Source organism: Anabrus simplex, chromosome 1 (genome assembly GCF_040414725.1).
Source record: "Anabrus simplex isolate iqAnaSimp1 chromosome 1, ASM4041472v1, whole genome shotgun sequence".
NCBI lineage: Eukaryota > Metazoa > Arthropoda > Insecta > Orthoptera > Tettigoniidae > Anabrus > Anabrus simplex.
In genome coordinates this window covers 1,662,072,726-1,662,088,950 of record NC_090265.1, presented here as the reverse complement: position 1 = coordinate 1,662,088,950, position 16,225 = coordinate 1,662,072,726, and the positions used below count along the sequence as shown (strand labels likewise).

The following is a 16,225-nucleotide window of genomic DNA, read 5'->3' as shown; positions in this document are numbered from 1 at the left end:
AAAACAGGAGAAAAGGAGTAATCGAACATAAAACAACTTTTTAGAGATGTTTATTATTTGCACCTTTTTATTTCATTGCTCTTTTATTGCGAGAGGCGATTTAAAAAATATGAAATTTCTCTTACTTCTGCGATGCAATCGTGCATATTGTCATTGATCAGGAACTGATACCTTTGCCAGTTAAACTGAATCAATCAAACAGTAAATCGATTTTACGAATTCATCTTGGGTTTATCCTTACTAGTTTGTCTTATTTGATCTATACTTTAGTGAAATGTTGTTCTGAAAACTGTCATGTTGTAGAGTGTAAAAGGAAGGCATAGCTTCGCCATATTTGGACCCAGTTCTTTTCAGCGGTTAGGAAGACGAAAGGCAAGAAAGTACAGGCCGGTAAATGTTTTGTGTTTGTACATGGCCAACTAGATGTACGCTGCGCTCCTTCCGCTAGCTACTACGTAGATCGACGCATCAGGTCAGCCGTGGTTTGTGCGATCTAATTTCTAGAACCACAGATAGGATTTTGATACATTTATGAAGGAAGTAAACATTTACCTACGACAAAAAGAACTCTGGAAAGTAACGAGTTTAGCGAAAAGGTCAAAGAAAAAATTGATCATGCGAGCTCTTTCTAGGGTTATATACCACAGTCAAGTTATACTGCCTGAACTGTCAACGATGGACTCTAGGTACGTGTTGGAAGAAATACTGAGCATAAAAAAGGTCTACAAAATTCAGTACTCGGTAACGGCATGTTCCTATCTGTAAAAGGTAGCCCTCAGTAAGCATGTTTATACTGTATTGTAGTTCGTAGTAAAAAAAAAAAATAAAAAAAATAAATAAATAAAAAAAAAATCAGTCTTTGAGATTGGCATATTTTGAGATAAACCCGTATTCCTTCTTAATTCCTTTTTCCAGTTGGCCTTATGACGACAATGGGATAGGAAAAGGCTAGGAGTGGGAAGGAAGCGGCAGTGGCCTTAATTAATGTGCAGTATTTGCCTGGTATGAAATGGGGAAACCACGGAAAACCATCTTCAGGGCTGTCAACAGTTGGGGTTCGAACACACTATCTCCAGAATGCAAGCTGACAGCTGCGCCGCCCTATCCTCACGGCCAAATCGCTCGGTATTCTTAAAATATCTTGTGGCCGAGATCGTTAAGGCGTTAAGTCTTTATGGTCTGACAACGTGGTTAGCTGGTTCGAGTCCCGTTGGTGGAAAAAACTCACCATCGGAATGTTGGTCGGCAGGATAAGAGATGGGATGGTATACAATTTATAATCACTACAGTAGATTGCGTCCCGAAAGTCTGGATTCAAGTCCAAAACATTCCACAGTGCTCGAATGGAGTGAGAGCATATGAAGCTGTTGTTGGTGATTCGTCTGTCGGGAGGAGATATTAAGCCATTGATGTTATTCGACAAGAGTAGGATATTTGCCAGATGTGCAGGTTACCCCCGAGCGTCATCTAGAAAGCCCTGCACGACGCCTCTCCGAAAGACACACTACATCAACCAATTAAAATAACAACCTAATGAAAGGAAATCGAAGAGGAATTTAGAAAGGGAACCACAATCCAAGGAGAGGAATTAAAAGTTCTGAGATTTTCCGATGGTATTGTCATTTTACCTCAGTCTACGCAAGATCTAGAGGAATTGCTGATTGGTATGAACTCAGTCAATCAGTCATCAATGATTGCAGTAGACTAACTAATGATGGCAGAATTAACGAGGCCAAAAATACAGATTAACACACGGAATGAAGGCCTTTCTTAAGAAAAGAAGTGTTCTCTACTTTGAACATTGATATAAGAATTAGAAGGCTTTGTATGGAAGTGAAACATGGGCAATAATTAGCACAGAAAGAAAGAGAACAGAATGTTTTGAGATGTGGTGTTACAGAAGAATGCTGAAGGTGAGATGGGTTGATCGACTTATAAATGAAGAGATAATGAATCGAAATGGTGAGAGTAGAACAGTTTGGCAAAATCTGACCAGAGGAATTTTAATTTTTTAGTTCGACCTTCCCCAACTAGAGATTGTCCCTGAAGGTAAAGTACGCAGTAAAACAACAGAAAATTTAGAAGTAATTGTGAGGAGTTGATTACATAATTTTGGTTAGTATATTAGACACATGTGGTTGTATTAAAAAGTTTGAGAGATATGGTTCTTCAGGATTTGGATTGAATATTTCATGGTATCACTGCAACTTCTCTTTTAATACCTGATCGAGGTTAAGTGATTTGCAGAACTTGACGAAAAAAAGAGGGGAATAGTTCCTCTCAACGCCAACCATTAATCTAGTGACTTCGATATCATCCGTCTGGTTATCTTGTTGATAGAATGGGATGGTTGATTCGTATCTTAAGATACATCTTAAGACATCCAGGACTTCTTCAATTAGTTTTTGAGTAAGAGAAACGAAAAGTTTAACACAAGAGAGGGTGGCATGAGAGCTGCATCAAACCAGGCTATGGACCGATAAGAACAAGCTCTCTCTAAACTGTATTACTGAGAAGAATACGAAGAAGAAGAAGAAGAAGAAGAAGAAAAAGAAGATTACAAGCAAATATATTCTTATACGAGTCTCCTGTATGTAAATTTCTCTAAAAACTGTGATACTCAGCCAAAAGACGCGCTCGAACCTTACCTATTGTTATTATCACCAAGAGATAAAAAGCAAACTCATATCTGTACGATTCAAGAAGGTTCCTGAATAAGTGGAAAATAAAGGCGTAACCTTGGTGATAAATGGAATAGAGATGATGGGGGCGGTAAAATATATCCACGATACCCCTCCTGTCGTAGGTAGGTTGCCAGGTTTCCCGTTTTAGACCTGTACAGAATTTCCCGTATTTGAAAGTATGAACCTTACCTATTGTCCCGTTTTAACAGCATACGGGACGCCCTTTTTTCCCATATTTAAACAGCTCACTTCTTCCATGGTTAAAAGTACCTATTTACAGGGCGTAATGTTTTTAAGAAACTAGATGCTTTAGATTTGAAAGATGTTACATTTTCTGGTTTTGAAGAAATGACTAATTATCTGAATGCTAATGAAATTGGTCCACCTTTTCATTTGGATAGCTTTTATGAAGAGTTTTCTTCCCATAATATTGAATTAATGATGCTGGAGCTATTTCCCATGTTTCACTTCCACACAAAGCCTTCTAATTCCTATATCAATGTTCGAAGTGAGCAAATTTTTTTCTTAAGAAAGGCCTTCATTGCATATGCTAATCTGCATTGTACGGCCTCGTTACTTCTGCTATCGTTAGTCTACTACTCAAGTAACAATATTCATCTACTTTTTTATTTATTTTCTATTTGTTTTACGTCGCACCGACACAGATAAGTCTTATGGCGACGATAGGATAGGAAAGGCCTAGGAATGGGAAGAAAGCGGCCGTGGCCTTAAATAAGGTACAGCCCCAGCATTTCCTGGTGTGAAAATGGGAAACCACGGAAAACCACCTTCAATGTTGCCGACAGTCGGGTTCGAACCCACTATCTCCCGGTTGCAAGCTCACAGCTGTGCGTCCCTAACCGCTACTTCTTTTAAGACCATTTCCTATTCTAATATTTCTTTCATCACCTGACTTGGTTCGATTGAACTCCATTACTTTTGCGATATCTGTACTGATATTGATAGTGATTAGAGTTGTAATGTGAACTCAAAAAGGGCGAGTTTTTTCTCTAAAGTTAATTTAGATGCTGTTCCACATATACTAATGCTGGTATTTTATGTTCTAACTATACCTGGTTGAAATGTATATGCTGAAAGAGGGTGTTCTTTCAATTTTATTCTTAAAAACAAATGGAATGATGAAAGGAATAGATAGATGTTCAGCAATTCTGATGAATATATATAAGAAAAGATCTTCATTGGGGTAATCACATAAATGAGATTGTAAATAAAGGGTACAGATCTCTGCACAAGGTTATGAGGGTGTTTAGGGGTTGTAGTAAGGATGTAAAGGAGAGTGCATATAAGTCTCTGGTAAGACCCCAACTAGAGTATGGTTCCAGTGTATGGGACCCTCACCAGGATTACCTGATTCAAGAACTGGAAAAAATCCAAAGAAAAGCAGCTCGATTTGTTCTGGGTGATTTCCGACAAAAGAGTAGCGTTACAAAAATGTTGCAATGTTTGGGTTGGGAAGAATTGAGAGAAAGAAGAAGAGCTGCTCGACTAAGTGGTATGTTCCGAGCTGTCAGCGGAGAGATGGCGTGGAATGACATTAGTAGACGAATAAGTTTGAATGGCGTTTTTAAAAGTAGGAAAGATCACAATATGAAGATAAAGTTGGAATTCAAGAGGACAAACTGCGGCAAATATTCATTTATAGGAAGGGGAGTTAGGGATTGGAATAACTTACCAAGGGAGATGTTCAATAAATTTCCAATTTCTTTGAAATCATTTAGGAAAAGGCTAGGAAAGCAACAGATAGGGAATCTGCCACCTGGGCGACTGCCCTAAATGCAGATCAGTATTGATTGATTGATTGATAGGATGTACACATGCCTGGATACCTCACAATTGTTGTTGTTGTTGTTGTTGTTGTTGAAGTTAGAAATTATACCTATTATTATTATTATTATGTCAGAAACCTCATGTCTTGCTGAAGGGAGATTCAGCATTATTGATAAAAGGCTGAAAGTGAAGAAAAATACGGGCTCTAAACTCTTTATGAATAAAGAAAACTTCGAAATACTGTACTGTAATAAAGTTTGTGCCTCCAGTGTAATTATATCTCAGTATTTTCTTGAGTAAATGTCGTTATGTCGTGTCGACATCGACATGACCTGTCCTTTACTGGCATTTCTAAAACCTTGCAACCGTAGTCGTAAGAGGCGACTAAAAGGGGGCCAGGGGCTCATAACTTGGGAGCGTGGGTTGGCGATCACGGGACCCTTAGCCGAGTTCTAGGATTGGTGGTGGTGCTGATTTTTGTTTTAGGAGAAAGTACAACTAGGTAATCATCCTCTCTGAACAAATTAAGTGGAAAAGAAATTTAAAATAAAACAAAATTATTTATATAACGAAGGAATTTGGAAACGAAGTAAAAAAAAATAATTTCGTCGCCATAAGACCTATCTGTGTCGGTGCGACGTAAAGCCCCTAGCAAAAAAAAATTAATTAATTCGAAAAAAATCACTAACGAATCTAAAGGGAACGTGAGTTCTCTGAGAACAGAACATTTGCAATTTACATACCCTCGATTAATCCACTGTCGCACATAAAGCGGATGACGAGATCAGCAGTAGTCGCGTCATCGGCTAATATGCGTTCGAGTGTTTCCTGCAGGCCGAGGTCCGACCTTAGGCCAGAAAGATCGGCGCACTCTGTGAGGATGTGGGCCACGGTGAAGTGGGCATCACAAGAACACACTGGGGGTTTTCCATCTTTAAGAGATAAGAGTGCGTAGATCGTCCGCGACCTATCCTCAGCCTAGACAATACCATGACCACCCTCCGTGAAGGTCGGAAAGAGGACCGCCACACGGTGATTGTCTTCTTAATTGCTCTCAGCTTGTTGGGATAGCTAGCCACTCCGATTCCCAGAACGCCAAGATGGTTCGACGTAGCTGAAAACAAATATCTTTAGCAGGTACATTCATAAGTCTTGGAGGTAAAAGTAGCGCTTCCTTTGCAGCTTCATCCGCAAGTTCATTTCCTGCAATCCATCACTTAACCTGGGATTACTTCCACTTACTTGTGACAGGCTCCTCACTTTTATCTATTTTATCCGACCTCCCTTGGTCAATTCTTGTCCTTTTCCGACCCCGAGGCCTTGGGAGTCTCATTTTCACGCCTTCGTGGCCTTTGTCATCTTTGGCCAGTACCTTCATTTTTAAAAGTGTCAGATCTCTTCCATGATTTCCCTCTGATTAATGTTAATAGAGGATAGTTGCCTAGTTATATTTCCTCTTAAAATAATAATCACCACCACCTAAACGCCGCCACCTTTGCCCCAGAGGTTAATCTAGAACAAATTTCTAATAAACGCTGAGTGAACCTCAGGACCACTAGAAATGGAAATCTCGTTTCTAAACAGTCCGACTTCCTGACAAGGAATCGAACCCTGAACTTTCCACAAAATACAAGGACGTCTTTACCGCTCATCGATTACCCGGTTTCACCACAGCGAGTTCCTCTAACCCCAAAGATAATGATCGTATAGTATCAATTACTATGAGTAGACATTTTGATTTTACACCATTTAGACTGCCTGTGTGTCAATTTTGGCGTTCCGTTTTACCGTACCAGAGGGCTGAGAAACGGATACTTGTAGGGCGATCTTTGGCTGAATTTTTAATTAATCTTGTCGGGTAAACGCCAAATGTGTCACTATAGATCTTGTATATGCCGACACTGTACGATATGAAATGTCGAATGGATTTTTTCCGCTTCTCAAAAATGCGACTACCTCTGCCCGGTTTGAACCGGTGACGTAGGATGAACAAACCGGCTTCTGTTACACAGAGGGAGCTTCTGATCTAATGATATATGGGAAATTCTTCGTATAATCCTTATGATCAAAAGTCAGGTCAAATAATTTTTTAATAATGTCATTGGCTTTACGTCCCACTAACGACTTTTCCGGTTTTTGGAAACGCCGATGTACCGGAGTTTAGTCCTGTAATAGTTCTTTTAGGTGCCAGTAAATCTACCAACACGAGGCTGACGTATTTGAGCACCTTCAAATACCACCGGATTGAGCCAGGATCAAACATGCCAAGTTAGGTCAGAAGGCCACCGTCTCAACCGTTTGAGCCACTCAGCCCGGCGTGTCAAATATTTAGGTAACTATGAAATTTATATGAAAATATTAAACGTAAACGCAATATGCAATATTAAATATTAAACGTAAACGTAAAACGTATTCTCAGTGATTGTTTCCATTATAATGACTACCACATTAGAATCTTCTGAAACTCACATTATTCAACACCATGCCTCAACAAACACACACAATAAAATCAATATTAAAGTGCATAAAATAAATTAGCACATTCTATAAACACAACTAATGCTTATATTATTTCCCTGATTCATTGTTGCGGAAAAAATAATTACTGAAAGAATGATCCTAGCATATCCCACATGTTTAGAAAGATGTCCGGAGCTGCTGAAGAACTTGCTCACAATTCTCACTAATAAATTCCACTACTGATAATAAGTGAATACTTCCTTTTATAAAGCTTCACTAGTTGAGTTCATTTTGTACTATTTTGCAGCATCCGTTGCTAGCGCGTCAGCTGATAAAGTCCAGTGCGTGATCGAGTCCATCTGGTTGTTCGCCAGCAGCACTACCTAAGGTCGTGACCTACAGCCTTGGACCTGACAAAATAGAGGTGTCAGGTTATCACGAGCAAGTTCGTGCCGCAATAGATTTCACGAGCATTAACGCTTATGAGCTATTTAATTAGCTGCCGTCTTAGATATGTGGCCCTGTAATCGGCCTGGCGAATGTAATAGTACAGCATGACACATGACTGCGATGTCGCCAGACCTCGTACTGGTCGTGTGAGTAGAGTTAGGCGCTATTCACATTGCCGGCGTGTCCGGACCGAACGGCACCGAGCGGGCTCGGCTGGCAAAACAAACCTATGTGACACAATGAGCGTATTCTCATTGCCGGCTGTGCCGGACTGAGCTGAACCGAACCGAGCTGAGCGAGTCAGGAGAAGTTTGATTTTACACACCACACACTGGGCCGGCAAGCCATCTCCTGGACACATTTCTCTCCTTTGTAAGCGTTTTATTTGTGTTGAAGTGATAATGAAAGGCGGAGAGGTACTGCAGATACTGAAACTCTTATCAACGCTGTTCAGTTAAGGCCCCCGTTATGGGAACAAAGGATACAAAATAACAGAATCGGGAGCTGAAAATTAGAAGCTTGAATGCTTTTTGCAATCGATTAAATTAAATTATGGTCTCCTTCTGGGAAATTCATTTTGAAAATAAATTGCTGTCATTTACCTTAGTGTCACTTGAGTCTCTCTTCAGGACGTATAGCTCTGCGGAAATTTATGTTCTGTTTAACAATTGAAGGACGAATTGATTGTAAAATATAGTCGAATGATGATGATGATGATGCTTGTTGTTTAAAGGGGCCTAACATCTAGGTCATCGGCCCCTGATGGTACGGAATGAGACGAAATGAAATGACAAATTAAAAACCCAAAATCCTCCACTGACCATAATTCAAAATGTGAGGACGAAGAATGAATGGATGAATGGATGGATATGAATTTACAACGATCAGTGGAACCGACCCACAGTGCCTCACATGCACAGAAGCTGGCGTAAAACAATAGTATTACTGACTAAGTGTGACCATTCACAACGTCACATATAGTATGTCATGATACCCAGGAGATGAAATATGCCGTTTTCCGCGTCATTCGCGGTAAAAACTGTCCAAGTTGGGATTTTTCCACCCGCTCCGGGATGCGATCGGCAATATACGTACTCGCGCGGCACAACTCTAGTTGTCGGTAATTAGCAGTGAGGCATTGCAGGAGCGCTGGTACTTGAAGTTTTCTCTCTCCAACCACGAGCGAGACGGAAAGAGACGCGTTATCACGTGACAGAGAATCTAGGTCACTAGCAGAGCTCATGGAGTAGGCCTACATCCAACGTGAGAACTAACATTATACCGTATTTCCCTCATTCATTCACCACTGCCAACTCATCGAGTTCAATTGTTTTTCCCCTGATAATTATTATAAATCGCGAAATACTCAACGGAGAGTCACTTGCAAACATTCATTTGAATCAGAGAATTTTACGCATAATTATGAGGCCGAGAAGTGCTCTACATAATTCAAAGAACGGTAGCTACGCCGAAACAAGGGCACGTCTAAATGGTTACCAGATGTTGGGTCCCAACCGTGGCAACGAGCTCAAGGATTCCCCTAGCACTAGTCATCTTTCACCGACAGAGACAAAAGGACGCTTTTAAGATTGCTTGAGAATCCACGAAGCTATTTTAATAATAATAATTTCGTATGGCTATTTCTAGCCGAGTGCAACCCTTGTAAGGCAGACCCTCCGACGAGGGTGGGCGGCATCTGCCATGTGTAGGTAACTGCGTGTAATTGTGGTGGAGGATAGTGTTATGTGTGGTGAGCTATTTTAATAATATTCACTCAGTGAAAATGGGAATACAAGAGCTACAATTTGATACTTGGTTTTTTTAGGGAATACCTTCATCATGGTTCGTGATTTGTGTGTGAGTCTTTTATGGAGAAATCATTCTGTAATGTGAACAGTGTAATGCAGTGATTTATGAAAGTCTGTGAATGTATGTGGAAATAACCACAATCTGAGTAAGCTGTTTGCGCGTACAGTGTGCCGCTAACAAATATAGTAGAAACGGTACGAAACCGTGATGATCGCTGTCCATGTGTGGAAGAGGTCGTGCATCGAGCCTCATATATGCCTAAACTAATACGGCTCGATTAACATAAATAAGCACGTATTTAACTAAGTGCGTGGAGCGAGTGTACTCGGAATGTAAAATATAAGGAAAATGCATGAACGGCTCATTGTCGGCATGATTAAGGGCATTGCCACGTTAGATCGATCCCTAACGCAGTAGAGAGCTCGACTTACGTATGACTAAGTGCAATAGAGTATGTCCGAATTATTGTTGTGTAATACGAGAGTGCTAACACATTAGTGGCCTAACCAGTGACGTTTCTAAGTGAACCAGTGGAGCTTCAGGACCTAGAGTAGCTGTCAATAAGAAGGATAGGTAGATGAGAAGGGAATAATGTCGTGCTTCAGGGACACAACGGACGTTAGGTTGGGGTGCTTGTGTCATTAAGCAGACCCAACCATGTATTTAATCTGTGATGTGTAATATAAACTAACGCATTCACATGAGATAAATTCCCCTCATTTACATAAGGAGTCTACAAGAACGTCGGAGTGAACGAGATATCTAGCTGCCTGCCGGAATTTCGCCTTGTGTAGCAGAGAGAACGAGACATCTAGCTGCCTGCCGGAATTTCGCCTGGTGTAGCAGAGATCGTCTGGAACTTCGCACGAGATCAAGCCGTCATGTTCGTGACTTGCCAGTTGGTCACTAAAGGACTTCACCTCGCTGAAGGCATAATGCAGACCGAATAAACACATGAGTGTGCCCTCCTATAATGCTGTGTTCGTGGTTACCTGAAGGATGAGTGCATTTCCAACTATGTGTAGCTTTGAAAGTCTTCTCCTATTGTAAATATAGAGTAAATTTGCATGTAGATGTAACATAGATCGCCAATATGCAATTTCAAAGGGATAATAATAATTTCATTTTATCTTGGTTTTTTTATGCAATACCTTCATCATGGTTTGGAACAACCATTTTATTTCCATTTTATAAGGGTTTTTGTAATGCATGACGTAATTCTAAGGACCTTATATTAATTAAGTGTGAAGGGCTGTCGAGTAAAGAGGGCTTAAATATTCTGTAAAAATGACTCCAGTTATCTTCTCTATAGCAAATTTGAGTCATCAAAGATCTCTCAGTAATTTAATTATTTTTTTTACACTTCACACCTGGTAGGGAGTCCGCCTAACTAGTAATTAAGGCTGCTGAAACAACGGATGGAGACATGATATTGGGGTATATATCGTTGAATTATTTAGTTTGTGAGTGCGTGATGTAATTTGGACCCGTGTGGCAGGGGTTCATCATTAAATAGCATTGTATTCGAGGTACCGAGAGGAGGAACGGGGTGGCTAGGCAGGCTGTAGCCCTAATGTATATTGTGAAGTAAAAATGTAAAGTCCCCTCTGGTGTCTGTTATTAATAAGCGCGAAGTGGATACCGTGCTACGAAGATGACGATTACGGCCGGATTTGGAGCCAATATTTAATGTGCTGCCATTGTGGCTGGGAAAGAAAGAAGTGAGATTATCTGCCGTGAAGCAAGAGTATGAGAGGACCCAGTGGCCCGCTATTTGGAAGTGGGTCGTGGGCGACTCACAACTGAGCGATTTACGAGCCCGTCAAAAGGGACGAAGTAAAGTGTTTGCTCCATTGAAAGGGAACAGAATACAAGTAGCTGGTTCATTCCTCGCGGAACAGCGATTACGTGCGTCAATTTAAATATTACCGACGTCGCAAAGATTCCAATGTGCATTAAAGGAAGGATCCCTCCAATTTCTTTCCTTAATTATTTACAGCGTGCAGGAAATTCCAGGTTAAATATACCCTGTCTCAGATGATCCTGAGTTCATTCCAGGAGACAGTGAAAGCTTATACTCACTGTCACTAGCAGCAGATGACTTGTGTCATCTGTGACTCATCGTGTGTGTTTGAAATGTATTTGTTCTTTCCCATCTCTTACAGGAAGTGCTATGATACTCTGTTTATGATGTTTGGATATTTGAGTCGCTTTATGATTGTCCACAGTTAGCAACGTTGTGTAAATAATGTCGTGTTATGTGTATTGATAAAATCCTAATGAAACGAGCGTGTGTATTATATTGCATATTCAGCAAGGATTAATTTAGGGAAGTGTTGTGATACGACTTTCAAAGATTTGGTAATGTATACATAAGTAACATGCGTCTACCTCAGTTCATCGGATCATAGGATATCGTAACTTGATAGAATTTGAATATATTAATTCTCGACAGGTAAACAGAATTATAGCAGGGTATGCCCATACTAATTAGATGTGTGCGCAAAGTGATAAGTGTAAGTGTAGAGTGCAAATAATTCGAGAGGAAACGCCTCTCTAAAATAGTGTAAATAGTTCGAGAGGGAACGCCTCTTAAATTTGAAATAATTGAACGTAGAATGAGGTGTAGAGAGAGACTACCGAACATTTAAACGTCAAGATCACCTTAAATACCATATGTAAAGTGTTTGTATGACATATCCATGTGAATAAGATGTTTCACTAGTATAGTAAAGTTGTTATATAAGGTTATGACAAGATATGACATCGTAACCGGTTTACATTGTACGGCGAGTTACTTATGGTTTTGTACTTAATTATCAGGGTTATCCAAGTAGTAATAATGGTTGGTATTAGATTAAATTAAAGTGTGATGTCACGAAACAAGGTAAATACTGGACATAAATGATGTAATTTTTTTCCAGCTACCGACGATATCCATCCAACATGATTAAAAATGAATTACGTCAAGACTTGTGCAGGGACTTGTGAAAGAAACCATTCGTCCGCGGAGATAGAATTTGTTGTTCATTAAGATTTCATTACATCATTTAAATTTATTTAATTATTAAATTCAGTGGAAACGTATTTTGAAATAACTTTAAATCAAGCGAATAACTTGAAGAAGGATTCTGGAAATCTTAGTTTATTTTTCTGGGGAATATGTAAATGTTAACGTAACGATTAAGGGGACATATCCGAAGGTAATGGATTTTACTGCCACAAAGTATTGTGAGCATTGTTGTTGTTGCATTATTTGACTTTGATTGATGGAGCAGTAAATGTGCTGGGGTTAGTAAAGTAGAACTTTGGTCATCAACCGATGTAACTTAATTGTGTTTAGCCTTCAGCTTAGAAACTTGGATGGTCATGGGGTCATCAACCTCAGTGACTTAGAGTGGGGCCATATGCCACCGTAGCATCATTTTCCTTGCGGTCATCATCCACAATGACTTTAAAGTAACTTAGAAGTTTAGATGTCGGTCCATGACATAGTCGCAGGTCACATCGATTCAATTAACGGTCCATGCCGTATAACCACTGTGTGGCACACACCGATTGGACTGCCTTAATTATACCCAGAGTCCAGAGTTCGTGTTACGAGGACTGGACCATAAAGAATCACTATGATGGTACATGTGGTCGCACATGGAAGCCGAATTTAAGGATTTCCAGACTTTCTTTTCTTTAATTCATAATTGAGACAATGGTTTCTAATAAGAATGCCCATCAGGCAGTTATGTCAAAGGCTCACACCAGTGTTCTGACCTTCTGTGTAAAATGATTGTGGTGTCCAGGGGACAATATTGGATTCCAATGATACCGATGATAAATGATTAATTCTTCAGAGAATGCTTGAATAAATAGGAATATTTTTAAACGGACCTTTCAATTGAGTAGATAGATTAGAATTACTGAGCCCTACCTTTTACCTCAGCAAGTGACGAAGAACCCGATACGACCAAGAGACAGAGCTCATGAAATTTTGCTGATAGGTAAGGAAGGTAGGTATCCTTCATAGTGGACTAAAGGGTTCAATACAAAGTTCTATACGCTGTAATATTTGTTTTTATGCATGTGGAACTTGAGCAAAGTACCTTATTTTGAAAAAAGCAAAAACATTAATATGCTATACTTTATAGATGAAATTCAGAGACCTAGTATGCTGCTGCGTTAAGGTCCAATTCTCGGTTAGCATTTCATTAAAATTTTGTTGGAAAACAATTCCTAAGATCTTCAACTTGGTTGCAATGTGCAGTGGTCCATTAGGCGCAGGTAACTGATGTCGGCCAAGAAGCAGCACTCCGGACTTTTTCTTTTTTTACCTTCGATCCTGAATCTTACTCAAATTCGTGGATTATGTTTAGAGTTCGCTCTTCGTCGGATGGTTCTGTTAGGATAATACAAACGCTGTCAGCATACGCTCGTACCGTCACTTCTTGTGTACTGAGTGTCAGGCCAGTTATACACTGATTTATTCGGTGAAGAAATGGTTCTAGCGCTACTATGAACAGAATTATAGAGAGGGGACTTCCTTGACGAACTGATTTCTGAATAGGTATTTTCACAGTTAGATGTCCATTCATAATGTTTCTTGGGGTGGCTGTTCTATGCAGTCATTTAATGCACTCAATCATTTCAGATGGAAAGACGAAAGTTTGCATTGTGGTCCAAAGATACGGATGTTTTATTCTGTAGAAGGCCTTGTGGAAGTCAAAACTTACGAGAGTCGTGGAAGGAAGGTTCTATAAAGCTTTGTCGTGTAACAGAATTATGTTTCTGAGCACTAACAAATTGAAGATAATATTTTGACCTGATGTCCCACACGATTGCCATTGTCCGATGATCTATTGCAACTGCAGTTTTATTCGAGATACTATATTTTAGTGAATATCTTGTAATCTGTATTTAGCAAGGTGATCGGCCTGAAGTCTTCCATTCCTAGAGGTCCTATGGTTTTGGGAATTAATAATTCCGGACGTGAAATCTTCCGTTAGGATGTGTGGTCTCTGTAGTATCTCTTGGTACACTTTCAACAGGTCTTACCCTATTATGTCCCACTTTATTTTGTAGAATTCAAAAATTATTCCATCTGGTCCTGGAGGGCGATGGCGGTGTGCTTGGGAAAGTTCAGAGAATCTTTCCTCCGGGGTAATATCTGCAATCAAACTTGACCCATCTTCTTTATTCAATGTTGGTAGACCGTGCTGTAGGATGCTGTAAAAGTGCTGATTAATGTGTGGGTCGTAATAATAATAATGTTATTTGTTTTGCGTCCCACTAACTACTTTTTAAGGTCTTCGGAGACGCCGAGGTGCCGGAATTTAGTCCCGCAGGAGTTCTTTAACGTGCCAGTAAATCTACCGACACGGGGCTGTCGTATTTGAGCACCTTCAAATACCACCGGACTGAGCCAGGATCGAACCTGCCAAGTTGGGGTTAGAAGGCCAGCGCCTTAACCGTCTGAGCCACTCAGCCCGGCTGTGTGGGTCGTCATTGAATAGTGTTGTGAAGTAATCTGCACCAATTTGGAGTACGTCCTTCATATCTGACTTCATGTGACCATGCTCATCCCGGAGTTTAGTAATTGCTTTCCTCTTCCTTTTACGTCTTTCAGTCAAAATGTGAAATAGTGATTAATACTCTTCTTCAACTACTGAGGGTACTTTTGCACGGATGAAAGCCCCTTTCAGCTGATTCTCTTGAATATTAATGGTTGTGTGTTTGATTTCTTTCGTTTCGTTAGTGATGTTCTCTCCACTGGCTTGCTGTCGTTGAAGATGGTATAAAACTTCATAATAGACATTCAATGTACTTCTCTTTTCCTTTACCCGTTGTTTGTAAATCTTCTGAAAAATCGTTCAATTTCTGGTTTAATAGTATCAGTCCACCACGTCACGTGGTAATGGTATTTAGATCGTTTACTACGCAATTTCATCCATAGTGTTCGAAAATCATTTCGGACATCTTGGTCGTACAAGAGGGACGCATTAAGTTTCTAGTATTAATACCCATGTAGAGGTGGTCATACAGTTGTTGAGTAACGGAAGATGAGAGTATGATGGTCACTGAATGACACCGGTATACCCTCAGAACTGTGTAGCCTATTTATCATCTCCCGTGATATATATGCCCTATCGATTCTGGAAGCTGGCCCGGCCCGGTAGAATGTAAATTGGACGTCTGTTCCATGTTTAAGTTCTCATACGTCATGCAAATGTAACCCCTTAACAAGATTTTTTAGGCTGCAAAAGTTATTGAAATGTCCAGTTTGATCGCGCGGATTTAATACACAGTTAAAAACAATCTGCCAAAATCATGCTATTAATAGGGTCCTGCACAAAATATCTGATGTCATCTTCCAATAATCGTTCTATGTCAAGACGCCCTTGGGAACCTGACGGAGCATAAACATTAATAAAAAAGAGTGTCCTCACATTTCACAGCAATAATTCTATCGTTGGGATGACAATCCGCTTCAGAAACAGTCAGTTCTGCTCTAATATATTATAGCCGTACCTCGAAGTGATGGACCAGTATTTACTTTATATTTGTATCCAGACAACCAGTCTAAGTTTGGATCATTAACTTCTTGAAGAAGTAGGATATCTATGTCATGAACCTTGAGAAAATCCTGAAGGAGAGCTCTCGTGGTCAGACTTTTGACGCCGTCTACATTCAAGGTGGCGACACAACGTAGGGGAGTCATCTGCAGAAACAAGGGGAGAATCAAGGTAATTGTAATTTCTTGTGGCTGTTTCTAGGTGGGTACAGCCCTTGTAAGGCGGACCCTCCGATGAGGGTGGGCGGCATCTGCCATGTGTAGGTAACTGCGTGTTATTGTGGTGGAGGATAGTGTTATGTGTGTGTGAGTTGCAGGGATGTCGGGGACAGCACAAACACCCAGTCCCCGAGCCACTGAAATTAACCAATGAAGGTTAAAATCCCCGACCCGGCCGGGAATCGAACCCGGGACCCTCTGAACCGAAGGCCAGTAGACCGACCATTCAGCCATCGAGTCAGACACTCATCCT

General features: G+C 40.3%; 1 protein-coding gene across 2 annotated transcripts in view; it reads right to left on the bottom strand.

The window, feature by feature from the left end:
- Positions 1–7,122, bottom strand: part of LOC136881663 (NADP-dependent malic enzyme) — a 189,715-nt gene extending 182,593 nt beyond the window's left edge. Inside the window, exon 1 of one of the 2 annotated variants that reach the window (XM_067154168.2) lies at positions 7,079–7,122. In XM_067154168.2, the coding sequence (XP_067010269.2) occupies positions 7,079–7,107 (29 nt within the window). In that variant the 5' untranslated portion in view covers positions 7,108–7,122. The remainder of the gene's footprint in view (positions 1–7,078) is intronic. The other variant, XM_067154169.2, reaches the window with a different exon arrangement.
- Positions 7,123–16,225: the final 9,103 nt, after the last annotated feature.